This window comes from Oryctolagus cuniculus, chromosome 21 (genome assembly GCF_964237555.1).
Source record: "Oryctolagus cuniculus chromosome 21, mOryCun1.1, whole genome shotgun sequence".
Taxonomy (NCBI): domain Eukaryota; kingdom Metazoa; phylum Chordata; class Mammalia; order Lagomorpha; family Leporidae; genus Oryctolagus; species Oryctolagus cuniculus.
The window spans coordinates 27,489,500-27,511,464 of record NC_091452.1 but is presented as its reverse complement, the minus strand read 5'-3'; the positions used below and the strand labels follow the sequence as shown (position 1 = coordinate 27,511,464).

The 21,965-nt window shown below is 65.3% G+C and overlaps 1 protein-coding gene across 5 annotated transcripts; it reads right to left on the bottom strand.

Annotated features, from left to right (window-relative positions):
• Positions 1-6,113: 6,113 nt before the first annotated feature.
• Positions 6,114-16,084, bottom strand: TBX1 (T-box transcription factor 1). 5 transcript variants are annotated; one of them, XM_051837268.2, is made up of 9 exons: positions 15,960-16,076; positions 15,500-15,654; positions 12,973-13,092; positions 11,465-11,852; positions 9,652-9,753; positions 8,128-8,866; positions 7,505-7,572; positions 7,288-7,388; positions 6,114-6,977 (listed from the first exon to the last, which is right to left on the bottom strand). In XM_051837268.2, the coding sequence occupies exons 3-9, from the start codon at positions 13,004-13,006 to the stop codon at positions 6,493-6,495; spliced, it is 1,917 nt and encodes a 638-aa protein (XP_051693228.1). In that variant the 5' UTR covers positions 13,007-13,092; positions 15,500-15,654; positions 15,960-16,076; the 3' UTR covers positions 6,114-6,492. The 5 variants fall into 5 exon arrangements, with proteins under 5 accessions (XP_051693228.1, XP_051693226.1, XP_069921976.1 ...); XM_051837266.2 differs by lacking the exon at positions 15,500-15,654 and having other exon boundaries at positions 15,960-16,084; XM_070065875.1 differs by lacking the exons at positions 15,500-15,654; positions 15,960-16,076 and adding an exon at positions 13,657-13,900.
• Between the last annotated feature and the right edge of the window lie 5,881 nt (positions 16,085-21,965).

Genomic DNA, 21,965 nt, shown 5'->3' with positions numbered 1-21,965 from the left:
AGGCAGGCAGCACGGTTCAGGTCAATCTCAATGAAGAGACTTGTTTAGCTTGTTTTTGCTCGGTCCCAGTTCAAGACTTGGCTTATTGTTATCCGAAGGGTGATTATTTGCATGGAAGTGGCTGCTTCCGGATTTTGCCTGGGCTCAGCGTCTGCAAAGATACAATGAAAAGTGCCCCAGGGCAGCCTCAGCCTCACCACCCCCACCCCCTCGAACCTGGCAGAAGAGCTGGTGGACGGGGCAGCCCTCGGTGACACAGGGGTCCACAGCACTCAGGCCAACAGGGAAGGGTGGCCTGTGTCCCCGAGTATTCCAGGCTGACCCTCTATCACCAAGGAGGTCCATCAGGCACCCAGGTCCACCAGCCATTTCTCTGCCCAGCAGGTGGCAGCTGTCCTCATCTGAGCCAATGGGCAGCCATGGGAGCCACCACCGCCTTCAGTGTGTATTGAGATCACAAGAGGAGGAAGGTTCTAGAAATTGCCGCCTTCAGTGTGTATTGAGATCACAAGAGGAGGAAGGTTCTAGAAATCACCGCCTTCAGTGTGTATTGAGATCACAAGAGGAGGAAGGTTCTAGAAATTGCTTTCTGGGGTGAAGGGTGCATGTTGCAATGGGAGGAAAAATAGAAGAATTGAGGCGGAGCTAGGGTTGTGACCTATGCAGTAAAGCCCGCCCCTTACAGGACTGGCGTCCCATAGGGGCGCTGGTTGAGCCCTGGCTGCTCCACTTCTGATCCAGCTCCCTGCTGCTAATGGCCTGGAAAAGCAGCGGAGGATGGTGCTTCCACCTGGAAGACCTGGATGACGCTGCTGGCCCTGTGGCTTTGGCCTGCCCCAGCGCTGGCCATTGCAACCAGCTAGGGAGCAAATCAGCAGATAGAAGACCCCCCCCCTTTCAAAATCAATAAATAAATCTTTAAAATAAAAGAAAGAGTTGAGGCTAGAGTGGCAGAGAAGGGTAAGGAGCACACTGAGAAATGGGGGGGTATAGAGGAGGAGTCCCCCAAGAAGTGACCCGAGCAACCTCAGAGCTGCCCAGGCCATAACGAATGCAGAAATACAAGGAAACGTCAAGACATTCATGGAAAAACAATATTGAAAGATAAGTCAATTTCACAGTTAAAAAAAGAAAGACGAACTCAAGCAGTTTTATTTTTTATTTTTTATTTTTTATTTTTTTATGTATTGAAAGGTAGAGTGACAGAGTGCGGTGTTCCATCTGCTGGTTCACTCCCCAAAGAGCTGCAATGGCCACATCTGGGCCAGGCTGAAACCTGAAGCCAGGAGCCAGGAACTCCATCCCAGTCTCCCATGTGGGTGCAGGGGCCCAAGCACTCGGACCCTCCCCCGCTGCCTTCCCAGGTGCATTAGCAGGGCGCTCGATCGGAAACCGAGTAGCCGGGGCCTGAACAGACGTTCTGCAACCAAAAAGCTCATCTGCCAGGAAGTTGGGGTCAGGAGCCAGAGCTGGGGACAGGAAGCGTCTTTTTTTTTTTTTTTTTTTTTTTTTTAAATTTTTATTTTTTTGACAGGCAGAGTGGACAGTGAGAGAGAGAGACAGAGAGAAAGGTCTTCCTTTGCCGTTGGTTCACCCTCCAATGGCCGCCGCGGCCGGCGCACCGCGCTGATCCGATGGCAGGAGCCAGGAGCCAGGTGCTTTTCCTGGTCTCCCATGGGGTGCAGGGCCCAAGCACCTGGGCCATCCTCCACTGCACTCCCTGGCCACAGCAGAGGGCTGGCCTGGAAGAGGGGCAACCGGGACAGAATCCGGCGCCCCGACCGGGACTAGAACCCGGTGTGCTGGCGCCGCTAGGCGGAGGATTAGCCTAGTGAGCCGCGGCGCCGGCCCAGGAAGCGTCTTAACCACGACCTGGCCAAACCCTCACTTGTGGCTGAAAAGGCAGCCACTGCTTCCCTGCCACCACCCCTTGGCAGGAGAGCGAGACTCAGAGCCCCCGGCATGCCAGTGGGAAAACCCCCCGTAGTGCAGCGGGTGCTGCGCCTCCACACGCCCCCCTGGGGGGGTCTGCATTGCTGGAGCAGGGCCCAGGGCCGGGGGGGGGCACTGGAAGCAGGGGATTAAGGGCTTACCTCGTGTGATCGAGGGCTGATAGATAACGCATGTTGGCCATGCGGGTCCTCCTTGTAATTAAGGAGATCGTTTAATTACTGCTATTAAACCCCAAGCGGCTCCTCCATGGGGGCTGCTTGGAAACCTTTGCCTGGGCTCTTTGCCACACGTAGACCTGGCAGGGTTTGCGGGGTGGGGTGGGGGTGGGGCACCTGGTTTGAAGGAACAGAACAAGCAGGAAGGGGGTGGAATCAAAAGCACCATGCGTGGTTTCGGAAACGTGGAAAAGGGTCCGGCTTGCCCTGGGAGTCAGGGGACACGTGGGATGCCACCCCCCTGCAGCACCCCAACCTGGGGCTGTGTCTCCTGCCTGCCTCCAGCTGCGCTCCTAAAGGATGCAGAGGTGGCTCAGGGGTGAAGGAGGCACAGGTGCAAGAGTGGCTGGAGGGGCTGGCGCTGTGACATAGCAGGTAAAGCCGCCGCCTGCAGTGCCGGCATCCCATATGGGCACCAGTTCCAGACCCGGTTGCTCCTCTTCCGATCCAACTCTCTGGTATGGCCTGGGAAAGCAGAAGATGGCTCAAGTCCTTGGGTCCCTGCACCCACATGGGAGACGCAGAAGAAGCGCCTAGCTCCTGGCTTCAGATTGGCGCAGCTCTGGCCATTGTAGCCATTTGGGGAGTGGACCAGCAGATCCTGTCATGGTCCGGGGAAGCTCTGGCGAATGCTGGAGGCCCTTGTGTGAGCTGGGGGCGCTGGAACATTCATCTTGCCTCTCCCTCACCGTGATAGGGGTCAGCAGGGGAAACCGAGGCACGGGGCCTCTGGAACAGACTCATGGTGCTCTCCTTCCTGCCGGCTCTAGGCTGGGCTGCGCGGCCACCGTCCACCGGCATGAGGCTGGCTGGCTGTGCCCCAGGTGGCTGCAGCCACGTGGGACTCCACACACCTGCAGCGCAGTGTCTCAGACTCCCGAAGCTGTCATCACACAGACCCCACACGCTCCGCCCCTCCTCAGATTTCTCCCGCTGGAGGGTGGCCCCTGGGCGGGGTGGGGCGGGGCTGGAGCCCCAAGACCACCGTGGGGTCTCTTTTTCCCTCTGCAGCTGAACAGACTGCACCCCACACCTGGATCCCTGTGCACTCCTCCCTCAGCACCCCAAAAAGGCCCCGTCCAGGCAGGCCTACCCCAGGGCAGCGGCAGGGGACCGGGGAAGACTGGGTGTGGCTCTGGGCTTGGTCTTGGCCAAGCTAAGCACCTGTGGGGTCACCAGGGTCCTGGCATTCCTTAGATCCTTTAGCAGGGATGAAAACGATGCTGGGGGCCTGGACGCCCCTCCAACCCCACCCCCAGCCCCCCAAAACGCACAGTATAGAGTTCTGTCCCCCTGAGTCGAGTGTCTGTGGTTTCCTTAAGACGCTGGAGGAGTCTAGACCCGGGAGTTCTGGCCACGGGCTGGGGTCAGAGGGCAGGATGAGGCTCTGAATCACCTGGGACCCCGCCCTCCCCCAGGAAGATCCAGGGCAGGACTGTAACACGTCCTAAACGGACTGGCAGCACCGCTGGCTTCTGCAAAGGGCCCTTTCACTCCCCAGGGCTCACTCTCCTCTTCTCTCTCCCTGGGCTCCGCCCCCAGGCGCACGTCACCTCCCAAAGGCCCCGCCTCCCAGCCCGGCCGCCGGGCCGGGGAGCAGCCAGACCGCACCTGCCTGCCGCTGGGGGGCGCTCACCGCGCACTCGTTCCGGGGATGCACGAGAGACAGAGGCGGTGCGCGGCGATCCTGAGGGCCTCGCCACACCCCGCGCCCCGCCGTGGGCTCCCGTTTTAGGAGGAGTTCACAGACGGACAGATTCCTCCTCGGGGCCCTCCCCCACGCAGGGGGCGCCCTCACCTGCACAGGCCGAGGTTGGGGGTGGGGGACTTCAGTCCATCAGTCGCTGGGCACTGGGCATCGGGATGGAGACCACAGTGTTTGTTTTTATAAAGTCAGGAACATGTAAAACGGGGCGGGGAGGCTGGGGGCTGGTTGGGCATTTTGCACGGCGGTTAAGGCACCTGGATCCCCTATCAGAAGGGCCTGGGGCCTGGCTCAGCTTCTGACCCAGCTTCCCGCTAACGTGCACCCTGGAAAGTGGTGAAATGCCTCAAGTGCTGGGGCCCCTGCCAGCCACATGGGAGACCTGGCTTCTGGCCTGGCCAGCCCTGGGTGCTGCAGGCATTTGCAGAGCTAACCAGTGGATGGGAAAATTCTCTCTCTCTCCTCAGCCTTCCTTCCCTCTCCCTCTCCCTGTAATTCTTCCAAATACATCAATCAGTGTTGAGTGGCACATCGGGTTAAGCCACCACCTGTATACCGGCATCCCACATGCTCGCCGGTTCGAATCCCGGCTGCTCCACTTCTGACCCAGCTCCCTGCTAATGCACCTGCCACCCAAATGGGAGACCCAGATGCAGTTCCAGGCTCCTGGCTTCAGCATGGATCAGCCCGGCTGTTGCAGCCATTTGGGAAGCGAACCAGCCGAGGGAAGATCTATCTCTCCTCTCTCTCTGACTCTGCCTTTCAAATAAATAAAATCTTCCCCCTCACCGCCCCACCAAAAAAAATTTTTTTTTAATGCTGCAGCCACACTTGGCCACTTGGTGGCCATGCTGACAGGCATCCTGCTAGGAGAGACGTCAGCCAGGGAGCTGCACCTCCTAGGTCCTGTGAGCGCCCCCGCCCACCCTTACGTACCAACACTGGGTGCCATGATTCACTCAGAGGACAGCTTTTCCCTCCAGCTTTGCCCAAAACCAAGGCGGGGAACCCTGGTCTCCCAAAGACAAAGCAGGAGACGGTGCGAGGCATAAATGGGCTGTGCCGGGCCAGGAGCCCGCTGTCACAGGCCACTGATTCCAAGGGGCACGGGAGAGAGCAGGACTGGGAAATGGGCTGCAGAGCCAGCTGTGGGCACATGGAGTCCGCTGGCCATGGGGAGGACGCGATAGGAGCCTTCACACCCTGGTCACCTCCTCTGCCCCGCCTTCCGATCACAAAGCCCCCGTCATTGTCCTAGTCGCTTCGCACCATCAGGGCAAACACACTCAGCACGAAAGAACGGGTCCAGTCCCAGGACCGACATCTGGAAAACCCTGGGTGTGTCCTTGGAGAGACTGGCGCTGCCACGTAGGAGAGGCGGGGACACTGGACAGGCACGGAGGGTGGGGGTGGTGTGTGGGAGGGGTGGGGAGGGGGGAGAGCCCCGGCCACGTGTGTTTCCTGTTCATCCCGTGTCAGCAGCCTTGACACTGACGAACTGTCAGCTTTTTCCCTCCAGTCCCACGCAGGAAGGGAGGGATCAAAGGGTTTCGCTGGCCCCCGTCCTCGGTGTTGAGTTAACGGGGAGAGGTCCCTCGGCCACCTGGCCTGGGAAAACGCTGCGCACACAGGTTTGGAGATGACTCATGACCACTGTCATTGTGCCCCCCTCAAGCGGGTCACTCCACGGGGACATTCGCAGCGCATAAAATCAATAAACATGGGTGAAAGCGTGGGGCTGGCTCGGCCAGGGGAAACGCCGGAGCAGAGCAGAGCTGCCTGTTTTCGTGATCCCCCCCAAGGTCAAGGGCTTCTTCCTCTCCCAGTCGGGGTTGGACAATGTCCCGTCAGGACCGTTCATTCCCGGCTTCCACGGAAAAGCACCGGACGAATCCTGAACACAGGGCAGGGCAGGGGCAGGGGTGTGCGAGGGGGAACAGGGGGAGGCTGGGGGCCGCGTCGAGGCACAGGGGCGCACCTGCAGGTGTTAAAGACTTGAAACAAGGCGGAATGCACACGCCAGAGGGGCTCGGAAAAGGCAGGCTCGGCACAGCCCGAACCTGGGACACCTCACCCGCCTGGTGCGTCCTGCAGGGAGGTCAAAGCCCCCAACTCATCCCGGACTCATTCTCACCCCCAAACCCGAAGTCGGGTCCTCTTCTCCCCGCGCGCGCGCACACACACACACACAGACGCACGAGCGCGCAATCTTAACACTAACAGGAGGACACGCAGGCAGCTTCCAAAAGAGGCGAAACCGTTTATCAAGTCGGCGCCGGCGCAGTTATCTACAGTATCTACACATATCTACACGTATCTACACCGCCTACCGGCGGGGGCTCTCGCTCGGGTCGTCTACACTGCAACTGCCGGCCGGCCACAGGACGACGCGGTCCAAGGGGAGGGAGAACAATAAATACCCGCTTCCTCAACCGCCTCAGACCGGGTGATTTGGCACTGGCGGGCAGGGGGATCCCCGCGCGGCCCTTGGGGCTGGCGGCTGCAGAGACCCCCCCCCACCCCCCCACCCTAAGGACCTCGAGGCCGGGGAAGGGGCGACCCGTGGCGGCCCCGGACTAGGAAGCGCGTTCCTGCCCGGGCCGGCCGTCGGGGCGCGCGTTATCTGGGGCAGTAGTCGTAGGGGCCGGGCGGTGCGGGACCCGCGGACGAGTACATGTTGGCTGCGGCGGCGGCTGCTGCTGCTGCGGCGGCGGCGGCGGCCGGGCTCACGGCCGGGTGGTGGTGCGCGTGCGGGTGTGCGTGCGCGTGCGGGTGGTAGCCGTGGCCGCGCAGACCCGGGAGCGGATAGGGCGCAGGCCGGCTTTTGGCCCCGAGATAGTGGTCGTAGGCGGCTGCCGGATACTTGTAGGGGTGGTGGTGCAGCGGCTCCGACGCGCCGGGCGCCTCCAGGCGCAGCTCCGGGTGCGGGGGGCTGGGCCGGCCTCCGGGAGCGCCGGGCAGCGGCACGAGTCCGCCGGCGCCGCCGGCCCCGGGCAGTGCGGGGCTCAGCACCCGCGCCAGCAGCTGCGGCGGGTGCGCGGGATCCGCCAGCACGGCCGGCCCGCCCGTGTCGCGCTCGAACTCTCGCCGGGCCTCGGCCGCGTCTGCGGGGAGTGCCGAGGGGTGAGCGAGAGGCCGCGCGCTCGGGCGCCCCGGGTGCTCCCCCGGGGCCTGCGCCCCTCGGCGGGCCGGCCGACGGGCAGGCGGGCGGCGGCAGAGGAGGAGGCGGGGTGGGGCCCGCGGGCGGGGCGCAGCCGTCGGGCCGGGCCGGGCGAGTGCGCGCTTGCCCAGGCCGTTGTGCAACCCGCGCGCGCCAAGGCCGCGAGCACGCCGGGGAGGGGGTGGGGCTGGGGAAGGGGCGCAGGCGAGGCCGGGCGCGGCCGTCGGCCCGGGTCCTACGACCCCCGGGCTTACCTTTCTCGGCGCCGTTGGGCTGCGTCGGGGAGGCCACGGGGTTCCGCGAGCGCGCGAAGGCGCTCATGAGCGGCAGCGCGCCCGGCCGGTGGTTCCGGGGCCTGGACAGCAGGGCGGGGCGTGAGGGCGGCGCCCCCCACCCCACCCCGGCCGGGCGCCCCCAGGCAGGGAAGGGGACGGGAGAGTGGTATCCGCTGTCTGCTTGGAGCACACTCACCAGTCCTCGGGATCACAATCGCGGAAACCTTTGGCGAAGGGGTTGCTGGCGATCTTGAGTTGCGTGATCTACGGGGAAGCGGGCTTGAACTAGCCGCCGGCGGCCACGCGACCCCGCGGGGCGGTGGACGGGGAGAGGAGGGGGCGATCAGGGAGTGTTAGGAGGTCCCCCTCCAGGAAAGACCTCGCTGTGCCGCCTGCCCCTCCCCCTGGGAGGTCGCGCCTCCCTCCTGCAGCGCGCGCCTGGGGAGGGGCTTCGTCTCCCTCCTTGGTGGTAGTGGTGGTGGTGGTGAGGAGGGGTCTTCACGTTGCCGGGCCCTGGGTGAGTGGGGATGCAGACCCCTGTGCCCAATGGCTGGGATGGGAATGTCGTTCGCCGTACGGGGATGGAGAACCGAGTGGACGTCCTAGGATTCTCGGGAAGCCTCCGACCCAGGCCCCCCTGGTGGGAAGTTTCCGGAATGGTTTGGAAAACAAACTTTCCGGTTGCCCTCAGAGTGACAGTCGCTGCTGCAAAGGTCAAGCTGATAGGGGGCTGGCCCTTGGAAGGAGGGGAGGGGGGTAGTGTCGTGCCGCACCGGCACCGGCAGCGGCACCCGCGCCGCTGGACCCGCCGAGCCTCACCCGGTGGTTCTGGTAGGCGGTAACGGCCGTGAAGCGAGTCTCCTCGAACACGAAGGTTTTGAAGTTCTCCTCGGCGTACTTCTCACTGTCTTTGCGCGGGTCCACGTAGACCACATGGAAACGGGGCTGGTATCTGTGCATGGAGTTTAGAATGATCTGGAAGACAAGGTGGGGGAGGGGCATCGGCTCCAGTGGGGTGGTGGGAGTTACAAAAGGAGCTGAGAGTAAGCAATGGGACTTCCTGGGTAAGGCACAGAAAATGCTCAGCTCCCAAGAAGAGAAGCTGAGACCCGCTGGGGACTGTCCCAGTGGCCGAAAGAGAACGTTGGAGCTGGGCTTCTCTTTCCTTAGGTCCCCGATAGGCAGTGAGTGACACAGCCAGCAAGTCGGTGAGGCCACTGCTCCGGCATGGAGTGAATTCCACACAGCTTCCTGCCTGCCCCAGCCTCTGCCCAGCAGCCTGCTCTTCCCCATAGCCTGGCCCTCGTGGGCGCACCCACCCCAGCCACTGCCCCTGATTGCCGGGGACCCTGGAGGCCCTGCAGCGGGACCCCGGGGGCTGCTCACGTGGCCGTTATCGTCCAGCAGGTTGTTGGTCAGCTTGAGCTTGTCGAAGGACACGATCTGCTTCATCCATTGCGCGCCCTTGGCCGGCGAGTCCGGGTGGTAATGCACGCGGCCCGGTGTGGCAGGATCTGCCTTGCCCGCCACCAGCCAGGAGGAGCTGTGGAAGGCGTACCTGGCGGGCGCCGGCACTGGAATGAGGGTCCCCCCGCCATGGTGGGGGTGGACCAAGGCTGCCTTGGCCCTTGCCCCTGTCGGGGTGCTGGGGGAAGAGCCACTGATGGAATTCAAGTCCTCCCGGGTCGGCAGTCTCTTCCCCCGGGGGGCTGGGGAAACCAGAAAACCCCCTCGCCCACAACCTGCGACGAAGCCAGGAGCAGGGACCCCGCTGGGACCTGGGAAAGCGAAGCCGCGTTCCCCACGGCTCCTGGTTTCGCTGCACGCGGGTCTGCCTGCCCCAGTGGCTGGTGGCCGGTGCCGGTGCCGACGCGGCAGGAGCCTTGGATGTGGCCTTGCCCGCAGCCTCGGGCGCAGGGCGGTCCACCGTTCCTTTTATTAATTGCTTTTAATTGTCCCAGCTGCCCAGGCCCGCCCTGCATAATCTCTCCCAGCCACCCCTCCTTTCCGGCCCCGGCTCGGGGACCCAGCGTTTCCCTGGGGATGGGGAGTGGGGGGGAAGGGAACGTGGCACTCCTGCCTGGCTGTGGTGGGAGCGGGCGCCCTGAAGAAATCGGGGGGAGGGGAGAAGCTGTCTGGGACCTGTGTGGCGGGAGGGGGGAGAGTCAGCCTGTGCACGTAGGGGTGGGGGGGGCGAGTATTCGGTTGGATGGCCACAGGGGAGGGAGAAGGTTGAGAAGGCTATGAGAAGCCGGGTGCAGGTGCCCGGGAGGTCCCGGTCACTCACTGACGCTCCCCAGGGCTCCCGCCCCAGGCCCAGGGTGACCCCGAGGGCTGGCTCACCGGTAACGCTTGTCGTCCACCGGCACAAAATCCATGAGCAACATGTACTCCGCCATGGGATCCATGCCGAAGAGTTTCACTTGGAAGGTGGGGAACATGCGCCTGGGGACCAGACGGGAGCCTCAGGTCACCCCTCTCCTCCAGCCTCCCTCGGAGGGGGTACCCCTGGCCGGGATGGGCCCAGCCTTTTCCATCTCATCTTCTACCCCGGGACTTAGCCGCTCTCACCCCAAACTAGAGGCCCCCTTTCCTGGCCACGGCGGTGACGGGCAAGTGCAGCCAGCGACAGGGCCGCTCAGGCCTGTCTCCCAAACAGAAACAGCAAGCCCCACGCTGGGGCTGGGCCGTGGAGCCCCCTCTGCCCCAGCCTTCCTCCACCACTTTTTTTTTTTTTTTTTTTTTTTTTTTTTTTTTTGCCTGCCTAGACCCAGACAAGCCTTGCTCCTGGCCCGGTCAGCAGCAGGACGGCTAAGCAGTGTCACCCGCAGCCTCACGGGTCTCTTCCCCAGCTCCGGCTCAGCGGCTCCCGGCTCCAACAAAGTGAAACCGGGTCATCTGGCTGACTGAGCAGCTCAGGGTGGCCCCTCCAGCTGGGGCCGAGGCCCCAGGGTGCACAATTCCAGGCCTCTCAGCCCCAGCCCGACGCTGGGGTTGGGGAGGGCCTCCCCCATGCGCAAAGACCCAGACCCAAGTTCCTGCCGCCCAGGGCAGACCTTCGCCATGCCTCCCCCTTCCTCCAAATCCTGTCTCCTCGGGACCCCGACCCGACTCAGTGAACATTTTTGCAGCTCCTACAGGGGCTTTTTTCCATGCCTGGTGGCACAGCAGTGCTGGCTACTGGTCCCTGGAGGACAGCCCCAGGCTGGGCTCCCACTTCCCAGTCCTTTCACAAGCGGCCAAGGACAAGCCTCCTGCCACCTCCCTGCCATGGGGAGCCCCTGCAGGCAGAACGTGGGGTCCCCTGGGTGAAGGTCCTTGTTGTGCTGGCCTGGGCCACCGACCCAGGACAAGACCAGAAGGGGAGCTGAGCACAGGCCCGGTGCTGCCCAGAGAGAACTTCTCGCCAGCGGGGAAACAGAAACCTCCCAGTGGCTGCGGCTTTGCAGAGAGGCCCCAAGCTCCCCTCTGGCTGTGCGGACACGGAGCTGCTGTGTACACTAGGCAGGGCCCTGCACCCGCCTTTGTCTGTCGCTGGTCAAGTCAGATGCATCTGCGGAACCAGTTCCCTTCTCTGAGCTCTTAAAACAAATACAGGCCAATGGCAAGGAGGTGGCGTGCGCGCCGCGGCCCAGGCCCCACGAAACCTAGGCCTGAGCAACCCCGGGGGTGGCAGCCTCCAACAGGCCCCAGCGGCACTGTTTGTGGGGGTCTCAATCTACTCCCACCTCACCCCGTCCCACCCCACCCCCAAACCGTCCAGACAACTGCCCGACGCGCTGCTCTATCTTGCCCGCATAGACTGAATTCGGCAACCCAAGCCGACTTTCTTTGAAGTGGGATCTTGAGGGAGACGGCTGGGCGGCCCCGGGCCGGCTTCCTCGGCTGGGTGTGTGTGTGTGTGTGTGTGTGTGCGCGCGCGCGCGCGATCCGGGCCGGCCCCGCTGGAGCTGCAGGTCCCGCAAGCCCGGGCGCCGGTGTCCCCCCAACGCGCGCTGGCGGCCGTCGCCCGAGCCGGGACGGCGCGGAGCCAAGCCCGCGGTCGGACGACCGGGGAGGGGGAGCCCCCCGCAGGTGGCCGGGCCGCGCCCCCACCCCACAGCCCCGCTCCACCCGGGTCCGACGGCGCGCGCGGCACGCGGAGGGGCACCCTGACCTGCCGGCCTTGGTAACGATCATCTCCGTGCCCAGCTGGTTGAACTCGTCCCATAGCGCCTTCATTTCCAGCTGCACGCTCACGCTGGCCACCTTCGCGTTCTTCTTCACCGGTGCCTTGGCGGCCGCCGCGCAACTAGCCCCGGGGCCCTCGGGCTCGGCGGCGGCGGCGGCGGCGGCGGCGGCGTTACTGGCGGCCCCAGTGGCCGGCGCGAAAGGGTAGGCGCGCGGCGGCGGCGGCGGCGGCGGGCCCTGGGCGCCGGGGGCGGTGGCGGCGGCGGCGGCGGCGCACGGGTCGTAGCGCGGCGGCGGCTCGCGCGGGCCGTACGGGTCGGCGCCCGGCAAACCCCCCGCGGCCCCCAGACTGCTCAGGCTGCTGGCCGTGAAGGCTGCAACGTCGCAGAAGTGCGAGAGCTGCGTGAGCCACGGGCTGGACACGGCGGAGATCATGACCCGCGGGGGGCCGTCCCGCGCCGAGTTGAGCGCTGGCTGGCCCGCGCCGCGGCCCCGAGTGGCGGGCGCCGCGCTGCGCTGCGCTGCGCTGCGCGCTGCGTGCGCCCGGGGCCGCGCCGCCCCACACCGCGGGCCGGCCCCGAGGAGCCGCCCCGCCCCGCCCCGCCCCGCGCACCCCCCACCCCCCGCGCCCAGACAATGGCCTCGCTCCCCTCCTCCGCCCCCCCCCCGGCCCACTCCGGCCCCGGCCCCTCCCCCGCCGCGGCCCCCTCCCCGGCCCCCCGGCTCGCTCGGGCCCCCGTGGGCCCCCCGACCGCCCGGACCGGCTCCCCGGAGCGCCGGGGCCGGTGCGCGCCGGCTCCCTGAGCCCTCACCTTTTGTCTCGCTCCTGCACAGGCTGCCTCCCGACCCCTCTCCTCCTCCCGGTATCTCCGCGGCTCCTTCCTAGTTCTCTCACCTCCGCCCGCCTCTCTCTCTCCTTTCTGCTCGCTTTAGTTTCCATCCCTCTCGGCCTCTAACTCAGCCCTGCTATTTCTCCGTGTCCTACTGTGTCATTCGTGATCTCCCCTTTCTTAAAAAAAAATAACAAAACTTAAACTTATTTTTTCTTGATGATTTTCTGGGCTCAGGTTTCTCTCTCTCTCTCTCTCTCTCTCTCTCTCTCTCTCGTTCTTGCTGCCTTTATCTCTTCTTCGTGTCCATTTTTCTGTCCATCGGGTTTTCTCATCTTTCCTCTCCGCTTTCCTTCTCCCTTTTCCCCAGGGGTTCCTCTCCCACCAGCTCTCCTCTCAAGCTTAAGGCTCTCCGGGCCGGGGGCTACACCGTCCCTTCTCCTCCAGCCGGTCTGCGAGGCCGGGTCCTTAGGCTGGTGGGTGGCAGGCTCTGGGCGGGATACCCACCCTTCCTGTCTACTCCGGAGTTGCAGCCAGGAGCACGGAGCCCACCCTGCCTGGAGCCCCTTCTGCCTACTCTGCACCCGGCGGGCCGCTTCCCTCCTAACAGTGCAGGCAGGGGGGCTGGCGGGCAGGCCGGTGTAGACGCGGCCAGGAAGCTCACCTTCCATATCCCTGGTGACGGTGCTGAAGTGCATCCCGGCCGGGGATCCGGGCAGCCGGCACGGCTTCGCCGGGTCAGAGGACCCGGGACCCCAGTGGGCGGTGCCCTCGGCGGCCTCGGCTGCAACCAGAGAGGCGATGCTGAACGCGCTGGCCCTGGGAGACAGCGGGCTCCGCGAGTCCATAGGCGCCCGGCGGCCTGGCCGGCGGCGCCGCCTCCGACTGCGTGCGCCCAGCCGCCGCACCGCGCCCAGCCCAGCCCAGCCCACGGGGCCGGGGGCGGGAGCCTGCGGTGCCACTCACAGCCTCCAGCCCCAGGCCCAGGGGATGATGGCGTCACGGCCCCCGACTCGGGGGGCTGGTGGCGACCGAGGGGCCCAACGGCGGGGCACCCTGGAAGCGCGGGACCCTTCCTGCTAGGCCGGCTCCCGGTCCCTCGCCCCGGGGGAACCAACGGCCCTGGACCATCCCGTAGCTCCTGCTTCCCCCGCGCCTGGCCACCCTCAGCTTCTGCGGTCCGGCAGCAGAGGCCCCTGTGCAGGGAATACTCAGCTCCAGCTTCAGGTGTCAGGGCGCCCGCGAAGGACCAGTGAGTGGGGGGTGCCTGGGCCCAGCCCTGGCCCTTGCCCTCCGCCCCTCCTGCCTCTCCCCCCCCCCCCCCCCGCCTCCCCAGCTACCCCTGCACCTGGACGAGCAGAGGGCAGCGTGGACTCCCCAGCCGGCCACGGGCGGCCGGGCCCCCAGGGCTGCAGCGGTCTCCGTTGCCCAGAACACGGGGACAGGACCCAGCCCCGCCAATGCCACCACAGCCCCCTTGGGTCAGCTCGTCCGTCGCGGCCGGGAACGCGGAGCCGTGGGACGCCGCCCAGGCCGCGCAGCCCCGGGAGTCCGAGAGCGTCACGCGCGCACCCGTGCGCGCACTGCCCGCCTCTGGCCGGGACGCTGTTACATCCGGAGGGTGGGCAGTGCCCGCTCCGCACCGGCCGAGGCGCAGGGAGGGCCGGGGGGCGGGGCCTGGCCTGGCCTGGCCGCGAGAGCCCTAGGACACGTCGGAGAAGGGTCGGAGAAGCTCTGGCTGCCTGGTCAGTTGCCACTTCTTCGCCACCGCACAGCCAGCCTTCGGCCGGCGCGGGCAGGGCCTGCCGCTGCCGAGGCCTGACTGGTCAGCTCGTGCCGTCCCCCAACGTACTGTCCCCGTAGCCTCTGACCAGTGCAGCAGGCAGCCTTCCTGCCAGGGGTCTCGCCTCCCAGCGGCCTCCTTGCTTGTGACTACAGAGGCCTTCCTGTGCTTGCTTGGGATGGGGGTTGGAGGGGCGAAGGACTGGCTGGAGATTGATTCCGAGGCTGGACGCAGGCGCGCAGCCAGTAAGCAAGGAGTTCGGTGTCTGGGGCGCAGTGGGTGAGGAACTGAGTTTAGAGCGCGCTTCTCTTCTCCTCCACCCTGCCCCCGCTGGCCTGCAGCCAGAGCCCAGGGGGATCCTGGCCATTCAAGGTGCTGAAGGTGACAGTGACACGGAGGCAGGTCCAGGGAGCAGGGAGGTGTGGGATCAGCAGGGGGAGAGGGAGCGATCCAGACCCCCCTCCCTGATCAGGACCAGCCCAGTCAAGCAGAGGAGAGGCGGGCTGGGGCCAGGTGGGAGAGGCGATGCAGGACACTGGGCCAGCATCCGAGGTCTGCACCCAGGGAAGCCTTGGGTCCCGGAAGCTGTGGCAGGGTGGGGCTGCTGCAGGTGGTTTTCTGGGGTGCACAGGGCCCCAGCACGCTGGGGTGCCTGAGGCTGTGCCCTGCGCACCCCAGCCAGCCTCTTTCCTGTGTGTATTCCCTGGGGGGCAGCAGGCTGGTGCGGAGCCTGCGGTGAGGCCCGCACTGAGCAGGGAGAAGTGAAAGTGAAAAACTTGGGGTGTCCTGGACACTCCGGAGATGAGGGCAGGGGGGCATGGGTGGCGGCGACCACGGCGCTGACCAGGGAGCCCAGGTGCATGCAGGAGCCGAGTCCTCCCGGCCCCCGTTAACCCCTTCCTGACACAGCCAGATTTGCGACTGCCGGGCTGCCTTGGTGAAGGGGCCAGGAGCAGAGGGCCTCGGGCCGGGTGGAGGAGACCCTGGCTTGGAGAAGGGACACCAGGAAGAAGGCAGGGGTCGCACGCTTCCAGCACAGCAGACCCAGCCGGCCCTGTCCCAGCCGCTGCCGGTACTCATCCGCTTGGTGGCAGCACCCCCAATCCCCCGAAGGGAGCCCTAGGCTGAGGACACCTACAAGGGCCCCCTGCTCGCAACCCGCCGCCGCTCCCACCGTCCATCCAGGCAGGGTTTCTCGGACCGACCCTCCCTCCCTGCCTCCTCGATCGCCGTACTGCCCGCTGGCCCCGCGCTCCTGGCCGCTGCCCCAGTCCCCGTTGCCCTCCTGCGGCCCGGAGGGACGTGCCCGCAGCGTGGCCCGACGTCCCGCACGCGGCGCGCGCGCGCGCCGGTGCTGCGGGAACCCGAGGCCCTGCGCTCCGGGCTGCGGGAAGTGTTTCTCCCTCACCTGGACCGGCCCGGCCGCCGCGGCTCCCCCTGCCGGCCGCGCCTCTACTCCCGCGAGGTCGGAGGCCTGGCAGCCAGACGGCCTGGTGAGGACCGAGAAGGCGAAGCGAGGCCGGGGTTGGGGGCGGGTCGTGAGCCACGCGCCCTGGCTGACTTCTGTAGGGAGCGACGCATTGGCTGGGGGTGCGGGCTGCTCGGCCTCTCGCTGCGGACCGAGGACAAGCCGGGGGTGCTGCGAAGCTGGGGAGAGGGGCCCCCGATGGGACCATTTTCACGGCCCTGAAACTGAGGCCGGGCTTTGGTCGACAACCGGTAGGTAAGGGGCGTGGATCAGAGGCATAGTTGAGCGCCCCAAGGCTGGCCCGGGGCTCCTCTCTGGCCTGCGCCCTTCCCGGGGACCCCCGTGGGTGCTGGGCTGCACCCCAGTGCTGCCCCCACCCAGGAGTGCTGGGGGGACTCACCTGCCGCCTTAGCATCTTCAGTCTTGCACCGGGGAGAAAGCAAGCCCTGGATTTCCGAAGCTTCCTCTGCGGACGCGCCCCTTGGAGAATCCCAGCCGCCCCACTGACGGCCCAGCTCCGCCTCCCCTGGGCACACGTGGCTCCCTCAGGGAAGCCGTCCGGCAGGCGCCCTCACGCCCACCCGGAGGGACCCCATTCCTCACTTCCCGGCCATTGCAAAGGCTTGTCGCGCGGCGCCCCATCGCTGGGCAGTCACTCAGCACCTCTCAGCAAGCACAGCCCTGGAAACTGGCGCGCAACCTTCTGTGTGTCTCTACCAAGCGAGCGCCCAGCCCGCGGATCTTCGGAGCTCAGAGGCTCCCCAGAGAAGGCGCGTGGGGGATCCAGCACCCAGCACCGGCCGCAGCCGCTTGGGGACACGTACACACACGGATGGGGGCATGCGCAGCGGCCCACGGGGGACACCGGCCCTGGGACCGGCACCCAGGAGTGTCCCGCGCTCTGTGGACCCTCTCTTCCAGGGATCCCAGCGCCGAGGTGCGCTGCGGCTCTCGGGGGCACACAGGGGAGCGCCACCCCGAGAGGGACGCGATATGATTGACCCCTTTCATTCGTTTCAGGATTGACGGCCCGGGGAGCAGCCTCCAGCGCCTGCCTGGACGCTGCCGCGAGGGTCTCCGAGGAAGGCGCACTGCCCGCCCAGAACAAGCCTGCACCCAGCCTCTGTCTGCCGCCGTCCGCTGCTCCGCCCGGGAGGCTGGGCCTGTGAGCCGGGTCTACCGCGGTGGGCGGCTGGGCCGACCTTCGCCGGAGACGGGAAGGCGGACGCGCGGTTTCGTGCGCGCTGGGGAGAGAAGCTCTGTCCTCTCCCGGCTCCGTCCCCTGCTTTCGGCTCCCGGCCGGTGCAGCGACCCACCGGGTCCCCCTGCGCCCTGCGCGCTCCCCACCATCGTCCTTGCTTCGGTCCCACCGAGGTGCTTGACCCGCGTCGCCACCGAAAAACGGGGTGCTTCCGGGGACCGTCGTGGGTGTGCACGGGCAGAGACCCCGGTCCTGGTGGTGGGCAGGCGGGGTGAGGGGGTTGGGGAGCCGCCGAATTTGGGTCCTCTCCCGGCTCTTCAGCCCCCAGCACCCAAGCGGGGGTAGAAAGAACCGCGGGAGACAGCAGTGTATGGAGTGGACAGCAGGCGGTGCGGGCTCCGAGTCCAAGCCCAAGCCCGAGTCGCCCATGGCGCCTGCGGCCGCATTGCTTTGGAACACGATGTGCCTGGGCGCTGGGTTTGCAGACCCTCGGGCTGAGAGGCTGGCTGCGACCTGGAGGCGACGCGCAGAACGGGTTTCCCTGAGTCGGGGCAGTGGCGCTTTGCCCCATAGGCACCCTTGGACTCTTGGCGCTGCCACTGCCTTGGTGGGGTTGGGGAAGCAGCTTGGGGTCTCCACGGGACTCCTCCCGGCCTATCAGGCACAAGTCCCCTGTTGCACTTTCTCTATGTTGGCTTCTCTCTGGGGGCATCTGTGCCCCCTCTGCTGACATTTGTAAGCCCACCCCAAGGCATCCTCCTTGTTGTCCAACCTTTACCCACAAATTGCATGCCCTCAGGACGTGGGGCACCCTCTGGGCAAACTGTGGGGTGCTGTCCAAAGCAGGCAGGACCCCAGCCAAGAGCCCTAAGCCCCTGCCTGGGGGAAGGGTCAGGGAATGGGGAGGGAACCTGGCCATGCAGCCCTGATGGAGTTGCTGGCCGAGACCAGGGAGTTAGAAGCAGTTCCAGTGTGTGCGCTGCTGTGGCTTGGGGCAGCCACTAGCCGGAGCTGAGGTGTGGGCAGGGAATGGGCTGGCTCCCCACCACCCCCCATCATCTGGGTCTTTCTCTGGTCTCAGGGCGGAGCCTGACCAGAGTCCTAGCGCTTGCACCCAGGGGCAACCTCCGACCAACTGCAGGTGAACTGAGAGATCCCTGAGAGGCAGACACGGGAGGGGGTGACAGCAGGGGCTAGGCGGGGCTAGACAGAGGCATACACCAGTTTTCTCAGAGTGCGTACAGGAGATGGGCCAAGGGCTTTGTGGCCCGTACAGTGGTCCCCAGCCTCACTGCCCACCTGCCCCTACTGTCTGCGCTGTGTTTCTGGGCAGGAGACTTGATGGTGGGGGGTGGGGCAGGGGGAAGATGGCGAGAGGCACCGTCTGGCCGGATGGGTGATGGCACCCCCTGCTCACCCCCGACCCCCACCCTGGACCCCATGAGCAGCAGGGCCTCCTGCGGACTGGAAGTTCCCACAGCCCCAGAACAAACAAACAAACAGACAGACTGATGGACAGCCGGGCTCTGGGACCCTCTCCGATTTCCAAACCTGTTGACTTAGCTGCCCACTTGGTGGGGAGGACCCAGCCACATGGGGAGCCGGCTGTCCATCTTCTGGCCACGCTGGCCCCTGCACCCCAGCTATCGGTGGAGGCTAAGCTCAGATGCCTGGGCGATCTGATTCAGGCTAGAGAGGGGGCTGGACCTTTGCCCTTCCAGCTCCTTTCTCCTGTCTGTGGTCACAGCAGGGGCAGCCACACCACCCAGAGGCGGGGCACGCCCCTGAGGTGCACTGGCTGAGATGGCGGCTCAGAACTGGATGCGTGCAGGCACTCCGCTCAAGTTTCTCTGGCCAGAAGGCACCCCCCCCCCCCAACACACACACACAGCTGCGCAGTAGTCCTCACTTGCTCAGGCAGCAAACCACCACACCTACGCGTACACACAGTCCTGAGCGGGGGCACTTGTGACCATGGGACACCTGCAGCAGACACAGGAGCACACACACACACACACACATACATGTGCTTGCACGCGCGAGCTTGGGCGCGCACACCCTGAGCACACGCAGACACACCCGGGAGCCTGGGCACGCACTCTGCACACAGGTGCATGTGAGCATGCGGGTGTGTGCACACTGCCCACATGCGCGTGAGCATGGGCATGTGTACACGCACAGACACCAATGCAGGAGAGCGTGCATATAACAGATGTGCCCACGTGTGCGAGCTTCCACTCACCATCCTGCTGTAAGGTGAAATCCGCGGTGGTGACATGCATCAGTAACTCAAGGGACCTTAGATTTAAAACAATAAATTATTTATATAATGGGAAGAGAGTTAGAGAGTGACACAGAGAGAGAGAGAGAGAGAATCAGTCCTATCTACTAAGTGACTCCTCAGTTGCCCCAGTGGTCAGAGCTGAAGCTGGGAGCTTGGAACGCAAATCCAGGTCTCCCACGTGGGTAGCAGGGACTCAGCTCCTTGCGCCATCACTGCCATCTCCAAGGGTCAGGATTAGCAGGAAGCTGGAGTGAGCAGCTGGAGCTGGGTATGGGATCCAGGCACTCGGATATGGGATGCAGGCACCTTAATTGCTAGCTCAAATGCCCAACCCTAGTGGGATTTATTTATTTATTTATTTATAAAGATTTATTTGTGTATTTGTCAAGGAGGGAGGGAGGGAGGGAGAGAGAGAGAGCACACTTCCGTCTGGTGGTTCACGCCCCCAAATGGCTGGGCCAGATTAAAGCCAGGATGCCAAGAGCTCCATCAGGGTCCCAGGCACATTAGCAGGGAGTTGAATCAGAAGTGGAGTAGCTGGGATTCGAACCGGCTCTCTGAGACGGGATGCTGGCTTGGCGCTGTGCCACAACACTGCCCGCCCCTGGAGGGGCTGACGTCCTACACACCAGGGACCAGTCCAGGGACAGCTCTCTGTAGGGTGGGGAGGGGGGCAGGGTGGCACCTGGAGGCCACTCCACTGTCCGCGCTCAGCCCGCCCCTGCCTCTGCCCTGTTCCGAATCTGCCTCAGTGGCCAGTGAGTCCTGGGCAGCTCCGAGAAGCTAGATCCAGGACAGGATCAGAGGCTGAGCAAGGTGACAGCTGAACCAGGGACGCCAGCTCCTGGTGGGAGTGCGCTGCTGGACCACGTTGGACCTGGGCTGGCATCCAGGCCTCTGCACCACGGAGGCTGACCAGGCACATGCCCAGGTAGTCTTCCCTGGGAGGCCCCTCGCTGACCTGGGCTGAAGGCAGTGGGACTGTCCAGTCTGGGGCAAGTGGCAAGGCTGCTGGGAATGGCATTTCAAAGGGAGAACTGGATCCCTCCAGGCCAGGCCCCTGCTCCTTAGGCTCTCTGGCTCAAGGAGGAGGGAGGCGGGGTGGTGGTGTGGCACGGCTGTTACATCCTGGGACCAAGAGGGGGCCTCATTCTCACCTTGCATTGCTCTGGCTCTCCCCCAACCCCTATTGCCCCTCCCTGCCTCAGTCTTTTCATCTGTGAAATGGGATGAGTCCAGCAAGCTGTCCGTCTTGGGTCTTGGTCCTAGATGTGTGCTGCCAGCCTCCTCCAGCCATCCCCTGGAATCCCAGCTGGTCCCCGCCAACCGGCACCTTTGCCCGCGGCGGCTGCTGTCTGTAGGTCCTGCGGACATCCAGACCTGGCCTTGGGGCCTGTGTGAGGGCAAGTCCTCCTTGTGCCCTCCACCCCCAGCCCAGGGAAGCCCAGCTAGGCACCCTCTGCCTGCATTTTCCACCCCGCCCGGACAGATCCCCTGGCTGCTCCTCCTCCTCCTCCTCCTCCCCTCCTCCTCCTCCTCCTCCTCCCCTCCTCCTCCTCCTCCTCCTCCTCCTCCTCCGAGCCTTGCTGAAGCTGGTTGGAATTTCTCAAAAGCAAACAAACAGGCAAGAGCTCAGAGTTGCGGGTTTTCAGAGCTCAGATTCCTCCCCGGGGCTGCCTGAGCCGGCCTCAGGGCTCCTCCCGCCCCCGCTGAAGGCTGCCCCACAGCCAAGCCCCTGGCCCGCCCGCCTGCCCATTGCTAGACAGGAGCGGGGACCCAGGACAGCGCCTGGGCTGGCCAGACCCCACCCCTCTACCGCCAGCCTGTAGGTAAAAGGGGACTGGGATTGCTGGGGACATAGTGGCTGGTGACAGTGACCTGCCCTGGGGGGCGTGGCAGGTAGGAGAGGGCGGGGCAAGGAAGAGGCTTGGTGGGGTGGGGGGACTAGGCAGTGGACCCGCTATCAGGGGAGCTGACCCGAGGCTGATGGGGCAGGGTGTGGGGATGGGGTGGTGGGGAGCAGAGGGGGCCAAGGAGGGAGGGCTGGGTCGAGGGAGGGGGAGGGGGCTCTCGCCAGGTGGTCTTAATCTCCTCAGTGAAATAGGAGTCCTGGGGGCGGGCGGGGGTGGGGGGGTGGGGAGGCGGGAGCTAGAAGAGACAGCTGCGGGGAGGGGACCCGCCCGACAGCCCGGAGGCCCAGGGCCAGGCAGCCCCGGCCCCGCCAGGCCCACTCCCAGGTCCGTCCCCAGCATCCCTGCCTGGACTGGGACGGGGAGCCGGTTCTCCCACCCTCAGCCCATTTCTTCTGCCCTTCTTAGCAGCCATCAGTGCCCTGGGCGAGGTGGGAGTTTTGGGGGGAAGGGCAAGGGCATGGGGAGGGTGCAAGAGGAGGAAGAGGAGGCGGCTGGGGCCCTGGGCCAGACCAGAAGGGACAAAGTAGAGGGTCCACTCCACTCAGACCCCTTGATCCATTTCCCCCTCTACCCACCGCCCCCACCACCACCAAGAGGCAGGGGCGGCCCCGCCCCAGGCAGCCACGGAGTTAAGTGGGTTCTTGGCACCGGCTTTGCTGGGCAGACACACAGACAAGGACACAAGCTCCAAGTCCATCCGTCCCTCTAGGATGTCCGCCAGGTCCCAGTGCCCAGCGGCCACTCCATACTGGGCACGGGGCGGGGGGTGTCCAGGCTGTCTCAAGCTTCCTGAGAGGCGTATAGTTGGGCATCCAGGAGGTGCCCCCGGCAGCCGGAGGTCAGTGTGCCTCCTCACCAAGCAGGCACAGGGCAGGCATGGGGAGGGAGCACTGTGGGTTACGTGGCCAGGCCCCCTCCCTGCGTTGCCCACCTGCCTGCCTGGGACATGGCTCCCCTGTGCTTCCTCTTGGGGCTGCCAGGGAGGCACTGGCCCCAGACATTCGTGAG

Coding starts and splice junctions, on each gene's coding strand:
- TBX1 (XM_051837265.2), bottom strand. CDS start 13,156: ATGGACTCGCGGAGCCCGCTGTCTCCCAGGGCCAGCGCGTTCAGCATC. Junction 9,754..11,464: donor ATCGTTACCAAGGCCGGCAG/GTCAGGGTGCCC, acceptor TCTGGTCCCCAG/GCGCATGTTCCCCACCTTCC. Junction 6,978..7,287: donor GCCCAACGGCGCCGAGAAAG/GTAAGCCCGGGG, acceptor CACTCCCCGCAG/ACGCGGCCGAGGCCCGGCGA.